This window comes from Malus sylvestris, chromosome 9 (genome assembly GCF_916048215.2).
Source record: "Malus sylvestris chromosome 9, drMalSylv7.2, whole genome shotgun sequence".
Classification (NCBI taxonomy): domain Eukaryota; kingdom Viridiplantae; phylum Streptophyta; class Magnoliopsida; order Rosales; family Rosaceae; genus Malus; species Malus sylvestris.
This window is the reverse complement of record NC_062268.1, coordinates 1,539,198-1,560,723: the sequence shown is the minus strand read 5'-3', so window position 1 is coordinate 1,560,723 and position 21,526 is coordinate 1,539,198. Positions and strand designations below refer to the sequence as shown.

At 38.2% G+C, this 21,526-nt stretch overlaps 2 protein-coding genes and 2 long non-coding RNA genes across 5 annotated transcripts in view; 2 read left to right on the top strand and 2 right to left on the bottom strand.

Annotated features, from left to right (window-relative positions):
- LOC126583452 (TMV resistance protein N-like) overlaps positions 1-21,526 on the top strand; it is a 121,840-nt gene that overhangs the window by 24,631 nt on the left and 75,683 nt on the right. The window contains exons 8-10 of one of the 2 annotated variants that reach the window (XM_050247804.1): positions 7,371-7,670; positions 7,755-7,835; positions 15,872-16,274. In XM_050247804.1, coding sequence (XP_050103761.1) covers positions 7,371-7,670; positions 7,755-7,835; positions 15,872-16,274 — 784 coding nt within the window. Of the gene's footprint in view, positions 1-307; positions 910-7,370; positions 7,671-7,754; positions 7,836-15,871; positions 16,275-21,526 lie in introns of those variants that run through there. The other variant, XM_050247805.1, reaches the window with a different exon arrangement.
- On the bottom strand, positions 2-20,277 carry LOC126583483 (uncharacterized). Its single transcript, XR_007609756.1, has 3 exons — positions 20,203-20,277; positions 8,005-8,111; positions 2-145 (listed from the first exon to the last, which is right to left on the bottom strand). It is a non-coding gene; the product is annotated as an uncharacterized LOC126583483 (long non-coding RNA).
- Positions 4,569-15,174, top strand: LOC126583472 (serine/threonine-protein kinase STY13-like). Its single transcript, XM_050247840.1, has 6 exons — positions 4,569-5,360; positions 5,632-5,764; positions 5,852-6,047; positions 6,425-6,578; positions 6,661-6,819; positions 15,086-15,174. The coding sequence occupies exons 1-5, from the start codon at positions 5,230-5,232 to the stop codon at positions 6,734-6,736; spliced, it is 690 nt and encodes a 229-aa protein (XP_050103797.1). The 5' UTR covers positions 4,569-5,229; the 3' UTR covers positions 6,737-6,819; positions 15,086-15,174.
- On the bottom strand, positions 10,693-12,643 carry LOC126583478 (uncharacterized). Its single transcript, XR_007609751.1, has 2 exons — positions 12,080-12,643; positions 10,693-11,870 (listed from the first exon to the last, which is right to left on the bottom strand). It is a non-coding gene; the product is annotated as an uncharacterized LOC126583478 (long non-coding RNA).

Below are 21,526 nucleotides of genomic sequence, written 5' to 3'. Positions count from 1 at the left end.
CTGTCTTTGGATGAAAATTTCACTAGACGGAAGCTTGTGTTGTCATATTTTTCAATTGCTGATTATGTATTGTCTTGTATGATAGATTAATTGATATAGAGTTGCATTAACATGGAGGAACTTTTGTGGAGAAAGCACAAAAGAACTAGATATAACTGTATTACCCTGTATGTGTTTCTGATTTGTATTGTTGTTGTGATTTGTTTATTAAGCTTGATCATACCTATTCTTACTCAATTGCTATTGATGAAACTTAGAGTTGAATCTTTAAATAGTTGAACACGAAATTCAATTTCATTCCTTACAGGGGCCAAATGGGAGCATCTTCTAATGAAGCTGAAGAAATTAATGACCGGGAGCTTCCAAATGGAGAAGAAAATAAGAAAATTGAGGATAAGCCACAAGAAAATGGCAATCAGATTCACCAAGAAAAGGGCAATCATATTGAGAATAATGAGAACTTTTCAGGCTATTGCCAGGGTGCTAATAGTGAAGGATTTACATACTGCAAAAAAGTAAGTTTGGAGGAGGACGGTGGAAGTGAGGATAAAAAGCCGAAAGAAACCACAGAGTCGTGTGTCAGGAAGGATGCCTTACAGAAGCTGTCAAGCTTGATTGGGAACTGGGAGCAAAGCGACGTTCTCGCAGCTGCTGTCGTGGTTGGAGCAGTGGCAACAGTGGCTGTGGCCTATAGCTTTTACAGAAGGTCAGGTTGAAACGTACTTAAATCCATGTCGGGTTTTGCCACGGGTGTCAACGCCCTATTTTCTTTTTCATTTTTTCTTTGTAGAAAGATGTTATAACGTCAATTAAATAATCCTTCGAACCATGCTCTTAAATGAATGAAATGTAATAAACTGTTGAATGGTTTTATCTTGATTGGGATCTCTTATGAGACTGCTTGCTAAATGTTGATGTGGTGTGTTCTAAGCTCCTGTGATTATTTTCGATTTGCCTGCTGGATTTATAATTCAACCGTCATTTTTGTCAAAATTTATGGTAATTTTTGTGAAAGAAATCTCAATTTTGTTGTTTATGAATTTCGAAACAGAAAAAACGGTATTGATGTCCTCGTTGTTTGTTCAATAAACTAGATAAATGACTCTGTGCTAACATCTTAATCTGCTTGAACTATTTTTCAGATATACAACATTGTTGTCATGAATTTTACTTTCGTTCTAGAATAGTTTTTCTTTTTTTTTTCTTATTGTGGTTCTCAAACTCTATCATGTGGTAATTCAATTATATCCGTTAACTCAATTTATTTTTCTGTTGCAAGTGGCCTTTTACTATAGTAGTGGAAAGGAGTTAAGCTCTTGTATGACGGTGTGAGTTCAAACTCTGTCAGTGACTAATCTAACAAAATCTATTTTTTGACCCAAAAAATTTATTTTTCTGTTAAATATAGAGGGAATAGCAAGAATTTTGTACATCCACCTCCTTTTTCCCGTTTTTCAGGTTGTGGGATGAATTTTAAATTTATCATCTCTACTTAACAGAAAAATAGATGAAGTCGACGAAAAGGATATATAAAAAAAGTCAGTTTGTAGATCACATAAACCAAATAAAATGTTTAAGAATGAAAATGAAGATAAATGACAAATTCAGGGAACATCGATGTAATTAACCCTTTTTATTTTCTATATGTACAAAATATTAAAGGCATTATGTACACAAAATTCTACTTTACTCTATATGATGATTTGTTCACTTTACCACCTAAACTTTTATTAGGTGTCTCACTTTACCTTATTCTTTTAACTTTGTTAGCATGAAAGGGATGAAGATCCAGATGAGATCGAGCAGTGGAGAAGGATCTTAAGGCTTTTGCAGATTTGTGTGGCCGGAATCTTAAAACCACAGCGGACAGGTATTTTAATTCTTCCTCTAAATTTAATTCCAACGTCTTGTATTAGCTTCTAAAACTCATTAATTCACCAAAAATAAGGAGATTATTATCAGACTTTGATTTAATACGTTTATAGGAATAAACTTTGGAGCTTTGGTAATGCGTGAAGGACGAATCCTCCGTATGTCAAACCCATTTACTAATTCTAATGGATTTCTAATTGTATGACTAAAAGCTATAATACGGTTTAGTGAGGGCAAACAAACGTCTTCTTATAGTTCATGAGCAATCTAACTGAGCTTAACTACTACGGTTACAATGCATTTCGGAAACACGGCTGAATTGAACTTAACTAGTCATCTCAATCAAATCTAATTTATTCAAAACGTTTTTGCTACCAAAATATCTAATCATGATGAATGAGGCATTTAGTTGATATAAATCTTGCAGTTGCATGATGAATCTTACTTTTGTATAATTTTGAATTTTTACTGCGAGACATGAATGATTGTTTATCGAGAAAATTGTTGGAGACATTAAGAGACTACTGAAAACTACAGACTTAAAAGAAGCCAAGCACTCAGTTGGAATAGCTTTTCGAGTGCAAGAATTCAGTACTAAATACTTGGATGTTGGAGGTTCACCTGATGTTCAAATAATTGGAATTTGAAGTATGGGCGGTATAGGTAAAAAAACGATTGCAAGAGCCATTTGGAGTATGTTGTTTGGTATAGTTAAGGAAAGTGATGATCCAACTCTTCAACAACCCACATCTTAGTAAGGATCATTTAGTTCAGTGTTTAAATTATTGACTCGTTATTTTTTATATTTTTTTTTGTTGTTAGTTCGCCTAATCACCAAATGAATTGTGCAATTCCTTCTTTTGTTTCGTTGATAATATTTGCCTTACAGTTGATTTCCAGCGGGATGCTTGATATTTCTAAGTATATGGTATGGTTCTTGCATACTGGGACCAAAATATTAGCTTTTTGTCTTTTAATGAATCCAAAGATGTGTTTAAAATAAAGAGCAGTAGATCTGAACTAGGAGACAGACAATTTTTCAGTGTGCCATAATACATCCCGGTACATCAAGTATCATCATACAAGTGGTTTAATTTTATTTTTTTTCAAGTATCCAGTTACTTGTGTGATGACACTTGATGTATCGAGTTGTGTTTTTGGCACACTAAAAAATCTCTCATAAGAATCGCGATAAAATATGTCATAATAATTTGACATCGAACTCGTGCAATACCTCTCACATATCTATTTGCCTTAACCTCTGTACTACAGTCCATTTTCCTCCAACCTGATATCTAGCTCACACATCCTTATTGTTTATGTCATATTTGTCACATTCAAGTTTCAGAAACGCCAGAGTAATGTGTTTTACTTTCTAATAAGACACTGGTAATTCAATTATTGTGATGGGTTTTTGGCCTTAGTGGCTACCAAAAGGGCACTTTCTGGAAGCCCCAATTGTATCATTGTGTTGTATTCGTCTTCTTATCGCCCGTTTACCTTTCTTTTTCTCTGACAACATTTTCTTATCCTTCATAGAATCTAGGAAATAAATAAAAGTCACATATCTTCCATTTTCTTGCAGAATTGTTCTTGATTAATTTAGTTAGAGTAGTGTGTATGTGTTTTATGTTTATGCACATCTTGAAAATATTCTCTTTATCAAATCTTAGAATAGATGATATAAACAGACATTCTATTATCGTATGTAGCTAATTTGATTAAAAAAATGTGTTTATTGCATGAAGTTTCAATAATTTAGTTTAAACTAATTTAAAGATTGCTCAAATATATGTGTATTTTTCAACGAGGATTAGTTGAGTTGTAAGGTCTATGTTTGAGTTCTATTGTAAGCAACCATTTTTGGTGCACGATCTGTAAAAACCAAAAAAGGACTAAGACCCCTTGTGTAAGTTCTCAAATCTTGATGAGACTTGTGGTATGTCCTGGCCGATAGATTAGCTTTCCTTTCCCCTAAACTTTTACAAATAAAACATATAAATCAGTTATTTAGTAGTCACTTAGTATTACGATTTAATAGTATTCCTTTGACTTATAAGTGAGGATAAAATTTTCATTGCGTTGTGAACATTGAACATGACTCAATACACCAAGTATCATAATAATATAGTTTGAATTTTTTTTTTTAAATTTCCAACCAATTGTATTATTACAACGTGTTTCTAGTAAATTGAAAAATCTCTCATAAATGAGAGGTTTTAAGTTCGATTCTCGTCAAAGTGAATTCGAACCAGATTATTATGACTGTCTCATTGTGAAGCTCAACTCACTTCCTCCACCACTTAATGTACATAATATCATATTAATAAAAAAAACTATTTATTTAGTAATTATTTTATTTTATTATAATCTAAACTACGTATCAACGAAACTCTCTTAATCAATCAAAAGAGAGTGAAAATATCAAATTAAATTAAATAAATTAATAAATGAAAAGTTATGTAGAATATAGTAAATTACACAAAATGCTTTTAATTTTTTTTTTCAAAAGTCTTATAACCAAGTAATCATATCAGTTACCTTGTAAACTTTTAGTAAAGAAATATTTATTCAAAACTAGTAGTTAAAGATATATGGACAGTCTCATTTAGCGATGCAAAATTTGAAGATTGTAAAAAAAAAAATTTAGAAATCACTTTACATTTTCTCTTTTTATAAATTTTTCCGGTTGCAACTATAAATAAGGGAAAAACAAAGGAAACACACTATTGTCTGACAGAGACTAGTTTATCTCTGGATCCAGAAGACAAGACAGTAAAATTCCAGACGCGGAGAAGGCCAATAAATTAATCTCAACTGAACTCACTTCCCACCCACCCACCGCCACCGTCGCCGCCACCAAGTTCCCAAATCTCCACCTGGATTCTCTCAGTTTCATCCTCCTCTGCCTTGCTCAACTCTTCTACTCATTTCCTCTCTCTCCCCAATTCTCAATAATAAATCTAATCCACTCCCACTGATAGAGCTCTCATCAGTGACCATTTTTCTATTGTAGGGTTGTTGTTGGGTGCCTCTGGATTTTTATTCTTTGCCCCCCAAACAAAAGGCACATCCTAGATTTGTAGGATCCTCAACCGTGATCCTGGGGATGGGTCTGTTTTCCGAAACCTACAGTACCAAGCATGTCCTTTTATTATAGAAATAGAAAGTCTTCATCTTTCTCCCTCTTCAATCATACATAAGTCTCCTTACTTTATTACTTTTTTTCCATTTTTATCCAGACCAAGGCTTCCATCTTTACTTCAAATGTAGTCCTACAAATAAAGGGTACCCTTTGTTTTGGTTAATTAGTCAGTGTATGTTGCTCTTGTTTTAGAAGTTTAGGGAGGGAAAATTATGGGATCTGGTAATGGGGTTTATTCAGTTGCGGATTTCGATTTGGATGCCAAGTGGCTAATCGATCCAAAGCATCTTTTTGTTGGTCCGAGGATTGGGGAAGGCGCGCATGCCAAAGTGTACGAAGGAAAGGAAGTCAACCTCAGTACAACCTCTGTGTTTGTTTTGTCTTAGATTCTGAATTTCTGGTCTCTCAAGTTTAGCAATTTATTATTATCTCTTAGATCTTGTTAAACATAAATGCAAGATTGAGTTGGGTTTTAGCAGAACTAATCAAAGATCAAAACTTGCTTTGGTGTTGTGCAATTCTGGTGTTTATGATGCCGAATATGTGTTTTTCGTGTCGAGTTACAACGATGATGTTCTGTTCTGTTGTGTTCTTAATCTGTTTGTTTGTTCTAGATATAAGAATCAAAATGTTGCTGTAAAAATTGTTCATAGAGGAGAAACCCCAGAGCAGATTGCCAAGAGAGAAGCGCGGTTTGCGAGGGAAGTGGCAATGATGTCGAAAGTGCAGCACAAAAACTTAGTGAAGGTTGTCTAGTTTTCGATAAGTATTTGTGATTACTAAATAGGCGTATTTGTGATATCTGATGGGGGATTTTTAACTTTGTATTACCAGTTCATTGGTGCCTGCAAAGAACCTGTCATGGTCATAGTGACTGAGCTTCTTCTAGGTGGAACTTTGCGCAAATACTTGTTCAGTATGCGGCCAAGGTGCTTGGACACGTGCGTGGCAGTTGGGTTTGCGCTTGATATTGCTCGTGCTATGGAGTGCTTACACTCCCACGGTATCATTCACCGTGACCTGAAACCTGGTACGTTGTTTAGTTCTTTGTTTAACAGAAAGGTTGACCTTTGAACGAAGTCACTTAGCTCGACGTTAGGAGAGTCAAGGGGGGAACGCCTACATAGAAGAACCAAGAAGGATTAAAGTGAAGTCTATCTGTGAGCATGTCTCAAATATGGAAATCCGAAGGATTGTTATTTAGCATTAGGTAGCTGATAGTTTAGTATTCAGCATAATTGAAGACTTCCGTAGCAGAATTAACTTCAGGAACACAAAACGAATTGCTTTAGTTCACATAACTGTCATTTCTTTGGCTTGGGGATGGAACTATTGTTAGGGCGAAGCTTATTTCCGAAAGCAGGGTTTGTTCCACAATCTTACACTTTTGTCCTGTCCTTTTCCCAGAGAATTTGAACTTGACTGCCGACCAAAAAACAGTCAAACTTGCGGACTTTGGCTTAGCAAGAGAAGAATCATTGACAGAGATGATGACCGCTGAAACTGGGACATACCGGTGGATGTCTCCTGAGATACGGTACTTTAAATTGGTCATTCAAAGGTTGAAAATTTGTTTTCTCATATGTCTTGTGAGTGTGTTTGATATCAGCAAATTAATTTTCCACCTTTGTATTTGGTGGCAGCTTTACAGCAGAGTTACATTACGACACGGAGAAAAGAAGCATTACAATCATAAGGTGGATGCTTACAATTTTGTAATTGTATTGTGGGAACTCATCCATAACAAGCTGCCTTTCGAAGGCATGTCGAATTTACAAACAGCATATGCAGCTGCTTTTAAGGTAACAAAATACCACAATAGTCTTATTCATAACTCGGTACTTTTTAGTTTTTAAGCATTGTAATTTGAGGTTATACGAATTGTTTCACAATAGTCTTGTATATCTGTTGAATGTTCTATAACATCAACATTATAAAGGTTTCTAATTCAACCATACATTTAAAATCCAAGCATGAAAGCTTTACAGAGATAAATAAGCAAATGTAAATAACTAATTAGGCAATACACAGCAGTGGACATAACCCACCCCCATACTTTTCCCCATCTCTCTCTCTCTGCAACCAACGTCAGCGGAGGCCCAAATGCAGCAGCCCAACCCTGCTGTTAAGCACAGCCCACACTAACACACACACTGGCAAACCGTAATTAATTCATAATCGAGCGCCCATTCCATAACCAACATGAATTTACTGAACTAAATAGATAATTAGATACGTGTTAGCTTCTGAAATTAGTTCTAGAAATTGAATTTAATGGCTCAGTTTATGACTAATTCCTTGCTTGTAAATCCCTTTTTGTGATTCTGAGGTTGTTTTTGTTTGTTGATCAAAGGGGCTTGAAAGAGTCGGATGTGGACAGCTTTGTTGATGATATCCTTGTGAATCACAAACCATGGGCTTCCCGAGTGCAAGAGCCGTTGACTGGCTCCCATGTATTTGTATGTGCACATTGTAGTCGAGAAGAATGGAATCGTGATAGTGCGCGTGTTCTCATTGATAAGTTCGAAGAGGAGGCTGAGCTGCGAGGATGGACGAATCAGGTATTTGTTACTGCTTGCTATCACACTGGAGGCCACAATGGAAACTTGATTATCTACATCCCAGGTTCAGATGGAAGTACAACAGGCCATTGGTAATATCCGGATCATAACAATTTAAAATTTTATCGTATTGCGATTGATGAAGGAGTTTGAATATTATGTATTATTAATTGCAGGTATGGCTACGTCACTCCTGATGATGTGCCAGAATTTGATCAGCATATTGGGAAGGGAGAGATTATAGAACGACTTTGGAGGTTTGTACATTTTTGGTTTGGCTTACTGTTTTGGATGAAATATTCACCGGATGGAAGCTTGTGTTGTCATATTTTTCAATTGCTGATTATTTATAGTCTTGTATGATAGATTTATTGATATAGAGTTACATTAACATGGAGAAACTTTTGTGGAGAAAGCACAAAAGACTTGGATATAACTGCATTACCCTGTATATGTTTCTGATTTGTAATGTTGTTGTGATTTGTTTATTAAGCTTGAACATACTTGTTCTTACTCAATTGCTATTGACGAAACTTTAAATAGCTGAACAGGAAATTCAATTTCATTCCTTACAGGGGCCAAATCGGAGCATCTTGTGATGAAGCTGAAAAAATTAATGACCCGAAGCTTCCAAATGGAGGAGAAAGTAAGAAAATCGAGGAGATGCCCCAAGGAAACGGCAATTGGATTGAGAATAATGAGAACTTTTCAGGCTGTTGCCAAAGCTCAAGAGTTTGGTCGAGATCATCGTCCACTGCTGATCTCTGCAAGCATCTCCTCCACCAGCCTCAATGGTGTTGTACTCGTCCAAGGGCTGGATTACGAGAGCATTAGGCGGGCTTTTTCTCTCTGGAATGGATATTCCTTACTGGTTCACCTATGTCGTGAATGAGGATGAAACTATCAAATTTGAAGTGCGGCAAAGGACTGCTGTTAATATAAGAGGGTTGGCTGTGTGCATAGTTTATTCCGGGGACCACTCCGGCTGCACTGGGTCTCTATGCATTCATGTTGTTAATCATTCCCAGCGAACTCATTTTGTCATTTCGCCAATTGTGGCCACCGTAACTGCCTCCCATGAATGTCATCTTTGGCTGGGACATCTTTCAAACAAGAAGCTGAATCCGAAAGGCGGCAACGTGGTTTTTGTAACAGCAGACTTTAATTAAAGGAGCAGAGGATGATCATCAAATTAAGGTGAAGAAAACTGGAGTGGGTATCACAGAATGTCATTTGTCTGATGGAATTCTAGAATATGATCTTTCATATATAGAGTTTAAGGGCGTGGACTATGAGCGTGTACCGTATGAGTATGGCGACGATACTGATGACGAGGACTATCAGACATAAACTGATGAAACAGATTGTTGACGTTGCAGACAGAGTTAAGCCAGCCATCACTCATCTAACGATGAGGTACCCTGAACCTAAACTCATCTTATGAGTTTGTTAATTGATTTGAATATTGAAAGCATTACAATTGATGTTTGAGATTGGTCATCGTAAGACCCAGATCGAATTTGGTTACTACTAAGGAAGTTGGAGTTTATTTGAATTACCAGTTACTGTATATCATGCGTTGTCAAGTATATCGTGCAATGAGATAATCGATTAAAAGGATACTCCGTTAATTTTATTTTATTTATTTTTTTTTTTTTTGAAAAGAAAGCGTTGTATTGAAAAGCCGGGATGCGGTTCGGGTCGCGGTGTGAACGGGTCAAGGAACGGGGGTCCGGGTTGAGTGCCTCACACTTCTCTCATGTCTCTCCTGCTCTTCTTTCTGATTGGGCAGTCCCCTTCACCTTTCTCGCCTTTCTCTTCTCTTCTTTCCATCACAGCCACACACGTGGCTTCATCACCACCCTTCCTGCTCCAGCAAAGCTGGAGGCTTCGGGATTTGAAGATAAAAATTGCTAAAATGTTCTTGACTTTAATTGTTTACATCTCTCTCATTATAACTCCGTTTCACGAACGGTTTTCGCCTATCCGTTCGTGAGACCGAGCTCTATTTGAAATCATTATTATTGTGACCTCGAAAGGTCTACGAATTTTAAAAGATTAATTACAGAACTTCATACCTGTAACTAAACGATTTAAATTCGTAAATTATTGGGGTTAAAAATTTTAAAATGCCGCCCGCACTGGGGAATCTTGGTAAAAGACTTTGATTATTTGAAGGCCAAGCTGCACTTATTCAGGCTGCATGATGGATACCAGCAACTCCGCCTAGCTGCCGCAGCGGCCTCTTCGTCTTCCTTGTGGTGCCCAAACTGCTGGAAGTACGAAATGTTCCTAAGCTTTAGAGGTGACGACGCACGCACTAGACCACCTCGATATTGCATTTCGCAATGCCGGAATCAACATGTTTATAGACTACCAGCTCAGAAAGGGAGTTGGGGGGGTGGTGTGAATATAAAGACAGAACTTGACCGCGAAATCGAAACTAATGACGTCGCAGACAGAGCTAAACCAGCCATATTAGTCTGGTGACGATATCAAACTATACCATGAATACTGCCTGATGAAGACATGCACTGATGATGACACTATTGACGTTGCAGATAGAGCTAAACCAGCCATCACTCATCTGATGAGGGACCCTAAACCTAAACTCATCTTTTGAGCTTGTTAATTGATTTGAATATTGAAAGCATTACAATCCCATTACTCGTTATTGACATTTGGCTTTGATTGGTCAGTTACTTGTGAGTGTAATAACTTATAAGTACGTGCAATGTCCCTTCTTTCTTCGATATGGGGAGCCACGTATATGTCATGTTGATTCTTGATTTTCCCGTATTTACTAAAATACTCCTTTTGAAGTCGTTTGAATTACTAACTTGTGTAGAATCAGAAAAAGCATGGGTATCATCTTAACATTCGATCGTGATCCAATCCATGAATATAATGAATCAAATAAACTAAGCGGGCTAGTTGATCCTCATTCTCACTCCTTTATGAGTTCATGATATGGTCAAATTCATATTATGCAGTCTAACCTAAGCGTTGATTGACACGCATAATCATGTGTTGTCTAGCAGATAATGACAAATACTGATAGTACTATGTCCATAAAAATTTCACAATATGTATAAACAAACAAACAAGGCAATGTAAGAAATTCATATATTTTACTTCACACATAAAAAATTAAGTGTTACCATATTTTGTAATAAATATATGCAATGCCATACGCGTGCATATTCATAAAAATCCACGCATTTTGTTTCTCTATAATACTTAGAAGGTGAAGTTTGACTTAACTTTGGCTATCTGAAAGCCAAGCCGCATAGCCTGCTGCACTCCTCTATTCTCCCAACACTAGTACAAATTATCGATGGATACCATCACCTCCGCCCATGGAACCGATGTCGCAGCCTCTTCGTCTTCCCTGTGCCACTCAAACCACTGGAAGTACGAGGTGTTCCTGAGCTTTAGAGGCGACGACACACGCACTACCTTCACAGACCACCTCTCCATTGCATTACACAATGCTGGAATCCACACGCTCATTGACTACCAGCTCAGAAGAGGGGAAAACACACAGAGTGAACTTGACCAAGAAATCAAAGGGTCGAGGAATACTGTTGTCTGTCTTCTCAAAGAGGCTAGCCAAGATCATGAGGTGCCAAGAAGATCAAGAGGGGAAAGTAGTCTATCCAATATTGTACGCCGTCGACCCTTCTCAAGTGAGGAAATAGTGGTATTTTTGGAAATGCCTTTTGGAAGCATGAAAGGGATGAAGATCCAAATGAGGTCGAGCAGTGGAGAAAGGATCTTAAGGCTTCTGCAGATTTGGGTGGCTGGAATCTTAACAAACATAGTCGATTCCTGTTTTATCGCCAATTCATCTAACTGGTCAGCATCATCTATGCCATCAACGACGACAAGCACCTTCATGCTTCCAAATCTTTTCTCTCTCTCTTTGGTTCCTTCGGCAACACCGCTCACATTAATGTCCAGCCGTTTCAAAACACCTCGAAGAAGTTGTTCTTGCAGAGCAACCATACTTCTCTTTTTTACTCCTCACCTTTTGAAGGAAACATTGACCACTAAAGCAACGATGATATTTGCTACAGATAGCTCTCGCAAGTGTTGTTTCACCTATACTGCACATACCCCAAATTCCATTTATTTGAACATCAAGCAAATCTCCAACATCTAAGCATTCAGTACTCAACTATTGCACAAGAAAATCCATTCCAACTGGGCACTTGGCTTGTTTTAAGTCTGTTGTTATCAGTAGTCCTCTGATGTCCCTAGCAATTTCCTCAATAAACAACCCTTCACGCCTGGCAATTAAATTTCAAAATTATACAAAAGTGAAATTCATCATGCAACTGCAAGATTCATATTTTCTGAGCAAAGAAGATTTGAGTAAATTAGATTGATCCATGTGATTAACTAAGCTATATACGACCGGATTTCTAACCTTGAATTATAAGTGAGTAAATTTGAGCATCAAAAAATTGTAAAGAAGGAGTTAAAGAAGGAATTATACCCGTCCGCCGGAAAGAAGCCTTAAGATCCTTTCTCCACTGATTGTTCGTTTGGATTTTCATCACTTGCATGCTTCCGAACTTCCTCAAAACCACCACTCTGTTTCCTCACAACGACATAGAACATTGGATAGACTATTTTGCCCTCTTGATCTTCTCGGCACCTCATGATCTTGGCCAGCTCCCTCAAGCACCACTGGGACTCCGCGTACCCCTTGGAGAAGACGACGATGGCGATTCTGGACCCTTCGATTTTTCGGTCAAGTTCCCTCTGTATATTATCCCCCCTTCTGAGCTGGTAGTCTATAAACGTGTTGCTTCCGGCATAGCGTAACGCATGGAGAGATTGTCTGTGTAGTTAGTGCGTGTGTCGTTGCCTCTAAAGCTCAGGAACACCTTGGACTTCCAGCGGTTTGAGCGGCACGGGGAATACGAAGAGGCTGCGATGGCGGTTCCATGGGCGGAGCTGCTGGTATCCATCGATTACCAATTGGTGCAGCTGGCTTTCAAGAAATGAAAGTCAAAACTCTGATCATTTCAGTGAGCGGCACGTGTAATTTAGAAACCAAAAGGTTAACGATTTAACGCCGTGTAATTTGGGTAGTCACTGGGATTGGTTCTTTTTTATTAATTATTTCATTGGGTCGGTAATTTCAATAAGTACTCAAGTATTATTCTTTCTGAAGTTACTACACTAACGTGTGAATAACGCGCAGGTGCAATTTTCACAATTTAATGTGCTCTGATGGGTCATAAGACCCATGTCCAATTTGGTTACTTGCGGTGTTTAAGCCTATAAGTTCTATTGGACCATGCCTTAACCCAATCGAGTAAATGTTTTCATTTTTGTTCTCTCGTGAACACTTTGAAAATTTCACGTCTGAATATTATAATTTTTTTTACTTTCTAACTTCCAAATTCCAATGCGTATTTTAGCGTGACTCCAACAGTTGGAACGTGCTTCACACCGAAGATCCTTACGTCCACCAGCAGGGCGGTTGGACCGACCTGCGCACCACCCTTAAAATACAATAATCTCGTCAACTGGTCAAAGTGGGGGGGGCGGCAGATTTCTCAAAAAACTACAAAAGAGGAAATTGCATGGTAAAATATTTAAATTTGATGGTAACATTTATACAAATTAAACTTTGGGGGAATAGCACTCACGTGTTATCGACATCATTGGCCCATGCAAAATATTTAAAAGGGCCACCAACACTTGGGAATCTTGGGAAAGACTTGACGTTGGTTATTTGAACGCCAAGCTGCACTTCTACAGGCTGCAATGGATACCAGCAGCTCCGCCAGTGAAGCTGGCTCAAACCGCTGGAAGTACGAGGTGTTCCTGAGCTTTAGAGGCGAAGACACCCGCAACGCCTTTACAAACCACCTCTTCATTGCATTACGCAATGCCGGAATTAACACTTTTATAGATAACCAGCTCACAAGGGGGAAAACCATACAGAGTGAACTTGACCAAGAAATCGAAGGATCGAGAATCGCCCTCCTCGTCTTCTCGAAGGGGTACGCGGAGTCCCGGTGGTGCCTGAGGGAGCTGTCGAAAATCATGAGGTGCCTAAAAGAACAAGAGGGGAAAATAGTGTGTCCAATATTCTACGACGTTGACCCTTCTCAAGTCAGGAAACAGAAAGGTAGTTTTGGGGAAGCATGAAAGGGATGAAGATCCAAATGACGTCAAGCAGTGGAGAGAGGACCCACCCTCACCCCCACCCCCCCCCCCCCCTCTCTAGCTCCTACCCTTCCCATCAACCCTCTGTCCACCCCCAACCCTTCCCATCAACCCTCTGTCCACCCCCAACCTTTCCCATCAACCCTCTTGTCTCTCACTGTGCAAACCCTAAACTCGATGTCACCCTCTGCCTCTCTGCACGATCTCCTTGACTAGATCGAAAGCAACCTAACCCCCCCTCTCTCCCCCCTCCCCCGCCCAACCGAATTGCAGAACACAAACGCCCCAAATGGTGGCCGTTGGATTAGGACTGAAGGGGGCAAAAGAGTCATTTGATCTTTCGGTGAAACCCAGCCCAAAACGCGTGAGAGCTACACCCTGGGCCTACAGCACCCCAACCCAACTATTAAGCACGGCCCACACCAACACACAATGGCAAACCGTAATTAATTCATAATTGAGGGCCAGTAGCGGAGCCAGAAAACCAGATTAGGAGGGGCCTTTAAGCCATAGAAAGATTAGCCTTTGAAATATAATTAATGGGAGAAAAATTAAAGGTTTTGTTTTTTGTATTGGCATGAAAATTTTTAATAAAACAAGAATGGTGGAGCTTTAAATTTTGTATGAAAAACCTAGTATTGAAATGAATATATCATAAAAACAAAACTTGTTTACAAGCCTTGATAAAAAAAATTAACACATTAGAGTTGTACAAAAATTTAAAATCACGACTTAAAATTAGATTTTGCTCTATAGTGTATAGACCTTTTTTTTATATCAACTAGCCAAAAAAGAGAGTATGTTTTTTTATATATTAAAAAATAAGACTTAGTTTTAATATGGTAAAAAATAAGGCAAATTATAAGAACCCTTTTTTCCTTTCAGTTTAAAAAAAAATCTAAAAAAATTGCTAGACCGCTTGGAAGGCGGCTTTTTGGAATTGCAAAATCCCAGTAGCCAATGAGCCGCATGCTCATTTTTGTAAAATCTTGCAGAGAGTACATACATAAATGAATTATCAGGGTAGGCCTGGGCCATCACTGGCCTCTGTGTGGCTCCGCCATTGTCGAGGGCCCCATTCCATAACCAACATGAGCAGTGCAATTACTTTCCTAGTTTAGACTGAAGTAATTTCTGTTTTAAATTCTTTTTTATTACGAGATTGTGCTGAATGTACTGAACTAAATAGATAATTAGATATGTTTTAGCTTCTGAAATTAGTTCTAGAAATTGAATTGAATGGCTCAGTTTACGACTAATTCATTGCCTTTAAATCCCTTATTGTGATTCTGAGGTTGTTTTTGTTTGTTGATCAAAGGGGCTTGAAAGAGTCGGATGTGGACAGCTTTGTTGATGATGTCCTTGTGAATCACAAACCATGGGCTTCCGGAGTGCAAGAGCCGTTGATTGGCCGCCATCTATTTATATTCGCACATATGACACGAAATGAATGGAATCGTGATCCTGCACGTGTTCTCATTGATAAGTTTAAAGAGGAGGCTGAGTTGCGAGGATTGACGAATGAGGTATTTGTTACTGCTTGCCTTCACATTGGAGGCCACATTTGTGCTCGAAATCCCACTATCTACCGCAAAGATTCATTCCAATGGTAATATCCGGATGATAACAATTTAAAATTTATCGTATTGGGATCGATGAAGGAGATTGAATATTATGTATTATTAATTGCAGTTATCCCTTGGTCAATCTTGATGACGTGCCGAAATTGTTTGATTAGCATATTGGGAAGGGAGATATTATAAAACGACATTGGAGGTTTGTTTGTTTTTGGTTTTGCCTACTGTCTTTGGATGAAAATTTCACTGGACGAAAGCTTGTATTGTCATATTTTTTAATTGCTGATTATGTCTGGTCTTGTATGATAGATTAATTGATATAGAGTTACATTAACATGGAGGAGCTTTTGTGGAGAAAGCACAAAATAATTGGATATAACTACATTACCCCATACATGTTTCTGATTTGTAATGTTGTGATTTGTTTATAAGCTTGATCATACATGTTCTTACTCAATTGCTATTGACGAAACTTAGAGTTGAATCTTTAAATAGGTGAACACGAAATTCAATTTCATTCCTTGTAGGGGCCAAATGGGAGCATCTTCTGATGAAGCTGAACAAATTAATGACCAGAAGCTTCCAAATGGAGGAGAAATTAATGAAACGCTTAAATTAAGATACGATGGGCTAATTGATGATCATGTGAAGGGTGTGTTCCTTGACATATCTTGTGTCTTTATTGGATGGCATATAAATATAGTCATGCCAGTATTGGATAGTTGTAGTCATTTTTCTGTAGAAGCAGAAATTACCACACTCTGCAATCGAGGTCTCTTATATATTGATGAAGACAAAATTTTGAGGATGCATGATTTGGTTCGAGATATGGGAAGAGAAATTGTGCGGGCAAAATCTCCTACGGAATTGGGAAAACGTAGTCAATTGTGGCATAGTGAAGATGCAAAAAACGTGTTAAGAAACGAATCTGTAAGTACTTTTGCAATAAAAAGATGTTATGTTAAGTACATGTGAAGAAAGAGAAGTATATACGTATATCCGCATATATATAATGTATGCCATACATAGTATATTTGAAGAAAAAGAAGAAAGAAAAGGCTTTCATCCACTGTAAATTGAAAGAGAAAATACATAATTATGTTGTGTATCCTACCCTTCTAGTAGTTCATTCATCCAATTCACAGCTCTGCTTCGTGTAAATATTATCCTTTTCTTGTTTTTTTTTTTTTTATATCTCTAACAGGGAACAGAAGCAGTTGAAGGACTACAATTAGCTTTGCTAGAACATCCTGATGACGAGCGAAGCTTCAGTACGGAAGTGTTTAAGAAGATGTGGCGTCTGAAATTTCTCATGCTGGAAAATGTAAAGCTGACGGGAAGCTACAAACATCTTTCCAAGGAGTTAAGATTTTTGTGTTCGAACGGATTTCCTCTTGAAGCCATACCAGCAGATTTTGATCAACGAAACCTAGTTTATATGGAACTGTGGAACAGCAAGATCATACGAGTTTGGGAGGATTCTGACTTGGTACGATATAATTATCAATGCCTTGTAAATATCAACATCAGTCATCGTCATGCATTCTCTCTTTTATTTATTTGGATTTTTATTATTGTTTTCTCTTTTTGAGTAACAGTTGCCTAAGAAGTTGAAGTATCTCATTCTTAGAGACTGCCATAACCTGACTGAATTACCAGACTTTTCAAAACTCCCACATCTCGAGGAATTGGACCTCAGTGGCTCTAAGGGTTTGTGTGGGAGTTACCATTTTTTAGCACAACTGAAGATGATTAAGAGATTAAATCTCAACGACTGCAATATAACAGATGGTGCCGTTCTCGAAATAATTGGGAGTCTATCTTCTTTAACATTTTTAGATCTAGGTGGGAATGGTTTTAGTAGGCTGCCCATTCTCAGTGGCCTTTCTCAGCTTCAGGTTTTAAAGCTAAATCATTGCACAAACCTTCAGGCAATCCTAGATTTGCCAAACAGTTTGCTTGAACTGATAGCAAAGCACTGCACTGCACTGGAAATAATGCCCGACTTTTCAGAGATGTCGAAAATGACACTCTTGAGACTGGACGACTGCCACAAACTCAAAGATATTCCAAACTTCAAGAACTCGTTGGACTACATGGATTCCATAATTTCCATTCATATTCCAAAATGCTTCAGACCTAACTTTCCTTATCTGAAACTAAACGAAAATCGAGATGGATTCCATTTCAGGGGACATTCACAGATCCCATATTTGAGACTCTACACTAAAATCATTTCCAATGAAATGTTCTCTGCATTTGAAACCACTTTATCTCATCCTCACTAAATCTGCCAGCACTGCATATTCTCTCGAAGAGTTCTCACCCAGCCGTGTACTCCATCACAAACCTCACTACTCTCTAGATGAGGTGGTGTGAGCAGAACCAGCAAGAAAGACACCGCACTACTCTCAAGTCTTAAACACAAATCTCTTTATCAATTATCCCAAATAAGCCACTCTAAAAACAAAGTGCCGGAAAGCTCATATTTTTAGCAGAGTTATTTTGACAACAATTGCCCCGGTGGGTAGGGCATTTCTCTTAGTCCTACTGCATCCCGGTCTCAAAGTTCTAACCATCCCCCGTACCAGTTTAAGCACACCAAAGGCCAAATTTAGCATGTTCTGTCTTCATCCACCCACCCTCAGCAGATACTTATACAAAATTCAAACAGAACTTGCCAAATTCATTCTTAAAATACAAAATGAAAATAGTTTATGATCACTGACCTCTTGGAACAAAACGATATTCGGATGCAGTGATCTGTGGTTCATGATTCCCCTTTGAACATGTTCATCTATCTGCATCACACATAAAAAAAAAAATACAAAGTTTAAAGGATGAGAAATAAAGAAAATTCAGAAAAAGGGAAGACATAAGAGTCGAAGATGACAGAACCAAAACAATCAAGACTCACCCACGACCCAGCTAGCTAGCAAACACACACCTAAAGGCTACAAAGGTATGCATAAATCATTTGTAGCCTCCTTTCCCGAACAGTAAATTCACAACCAACAGTAAAGAATGAATGGAAAATTATTTGTTACCTTGTGAATAGGAAGGATGCAGCAGCCCCTGACTAGACCTGGCATTTTGCACCCGGCATGTTAACCCGATCAGTTAATATTAGTATTTTGGTGGAAAATTAATGGGTCGGGGTTAACTGGTGAATTGGTTAACAACCCGTTAAATAACGGGTCACTTTGGGTCAACCCGTTAGACTCGTTAGCACCCGTTAGTTGAGAATGTTTAAGTAATTTCAGTAAAGTCTTAACAATAAAAAATAAACTTTATGAAAAAAATAATAATAATAATTGTTAACGGGTGTTAACCGATGAAACGGATGATCCGTTAACTTAACGGGTCAAATTGAACCCGACCCAAATCCAATAACCCGACCGTTTACAGGTCGACCCTGACAAATCAACCCATACCTCTAGCTCATATGTCCCTTCCTCACTCTTTCTCTCTGTACCCGTTCCCCTCAACCCTACCCCCATACTTTTGCCCATCTCTCTCTCTCTCCGCAACCAACGTCAGCGAACAGAACCCCCCCTTTCTCTAGCTCCTACCCTTCCCATAAACCCTCTTGTCTCTCAATGTGCAAACCCAAAACTTGATGTCACCCTCCGCCTCTCTGCTCGATCTCCTTGACGAGATCGAAAGCAACCGAATTGCAGAACACAAACGCCCCAAATGGTGGCCGTTGGATTAGGACTGAAAAGGGCAAAAGAGTCATTTGATCTTTCGGTGAAACCCAGCCCAAAACGCGTGAGAGCTGCACCATGGGCCCAAATGCAGCAGCCCAACCCAGCTGTTAAGCACCGCCCACACAAACACACACAATGGCAAACCGTAGTTAATTCATAATCGAGGGCCCATTCCATAACCAACATGAGCGCAATTTATTTTCCTACCTCAGACTAAAGTAATTTTTGTTTCGACTTCTCATTTGGTTACGGGATTATGCTGAATTTACTGAACCAAATAGATAATTAGATATGTGTTAGTTTCTGAAATTAGTTATAGAAATTGAATTTAATGGCTCAGTTTACGACTAATTTTCTTGCATGTAAATCCTTTTTTGTGATTCTGATATTTTTGTTTGTTGATCAAAGGGGCTTGAAAGAGTCGAATGTGGACAGCTTTGTTGATGATGTCCTTGTGAATGACAAGCCATGGGCTTCCGGAGTGCAAGAGTCGTTGACTGGCTCCCATGTATTTGTATGTGCACAAGGTAGTCGAGAGGAATGGATTGGTGATAGTGCACGTGTTCTCATTTATAAGTTTAAAGAGGAGGCTGAGCTACGAGGATTGACGAATCAGGTATTTACTGATGCTTGCTTTCACACTGGAGGCCACAATGGAAATTTGATTATCTATAGCCCAGGTTCAAATGGAAGCATAACGGGCCATTGGTAATATTCAGATCATAACAATTTAAAATTTTGTTGTATTGGGATCGATGGAATTTGAATACTATGTATTATTAATTGCAGGTATGGCGACGTCACTCCTGATGATGTGCCGGAATTGCTTGATGAGCATATTGGGAAGGGAAAGATTATAGAACGTCTGTGGAGGTTTGTACGTTTTTGGTTTTGCCTATCTTTGGATGAAATTTTCACTGGACGGAAGCTTGTGTTGTCATAGTTTTCAATTGCTGATTATGTCTAGTCTTGTATGATAGATTAATTGATATAGAGTTACATTAACATGGAAGAACTTTTGTGGAGAAAGCACAAAAGAATTGGATATAACTGCATTACCCTGTATATGTTTTTGATTTGTAATGTGGTTGTGATTTGTTTATTAAGCTTGATCATACCTATTCTTACTCAATTGCTATTGACAAAACTTAAGAGTTGAATATTTAAATAGCTGAACACGGAATTCAATTTCATTCCTTACAGGGGCCAAATCGGAGCATCTTCTGATGAAGTTGATGAAATCGAGGATAAGCCACAAGAAAAGGGCAATCAGATTGAGAATAGTGAGAACGATGCCAGGAAGGATGCCTTAGGGAAGCTGTTAAGCTTGATAGGGGAGCTGTTAAGCTGCTGCCGTGGTTGGAGCAGTGGCAACAGTGGCAACAGTGGCTGTGGCCTATACCTTAGGGATGCCCTATTTTCTTTTTCATTTTTTCTTTGAATAAAGATGTTATAACGTCAATTAAATAATCCTCCGAACCATGCTCTTATATGAAAGGAGAAATCTAATAAACTGTTGAATGGTTTTATCTTGATTGGGATTTCTTATGAGACTGCTTGCAAAATGTTGATGTGGTATTTTCTAAGCTCATGTGATTGTTTAATAAAAATCTCAATTTTGTTGCTTATGAATTTCGAAAGAGAGAAAACGACATTGTTGTCCTTGTTGTTTGTTCAATAAACAAGATAAACGATTGTGTACTAACATCTTAATCTACTTGAATTATTTTTCAGATATACGACATTGTTGTCACGAACACGAATTTTACCTTCATTCTAGGATAGTTTTTCTTTTTTTCCTTATTGTGGTTCTCAAACACAATCTCATGTGGTACTTCAATTATATCCGTTAACTCAATTTATTTTTCTATTAAATATAGAGGGCATAGCAAGGATTTTGTACATTCACCTCCTCTCTTTTTTCCATTTCTTAGGTTGTGGGATGAATTTTAAATTTATCATCTTTACTCAACAGAAAGAGGTCGCACTTGGTGCGATGGCAAGTGCCTTCGCCCATGAGCGGTAGGTCTCGGGTTCGAGACTTTGGAGCAGCCTCTCCATAAATGGGGGTAAGGCTAGCCGACATTCACCTCTCCTAGACCCTGCGTAAAGCGGGAGCCTTGTGCACTGGGTACGACCTTTATCTTTACTCAACAGAAAAACAGATGAAGTTGAGGTAAAGGATATTAAATAAATAAATAAATAAATAGTCATGCTACAGCGAGTTTGAAGATCATATAACATATGCATCGATAATATTACCAATTCACAGTAGAAATGGAACGTGGGGGATGTTTTTGGTGGAATTTGTCGCTCTTGAAATGTTATTCCTTAATAGCTAACCTATGTCGTGAGAGAGGAAGAAAATTTCAAATTTGAAGTGCCGCCAAGTTTTGATTATATAGGTGGGTTGGCTGTATGCATCGTGTAGTGGGTCTCTATGCATTGATGTGGCTGTATGCATCCTCTTTT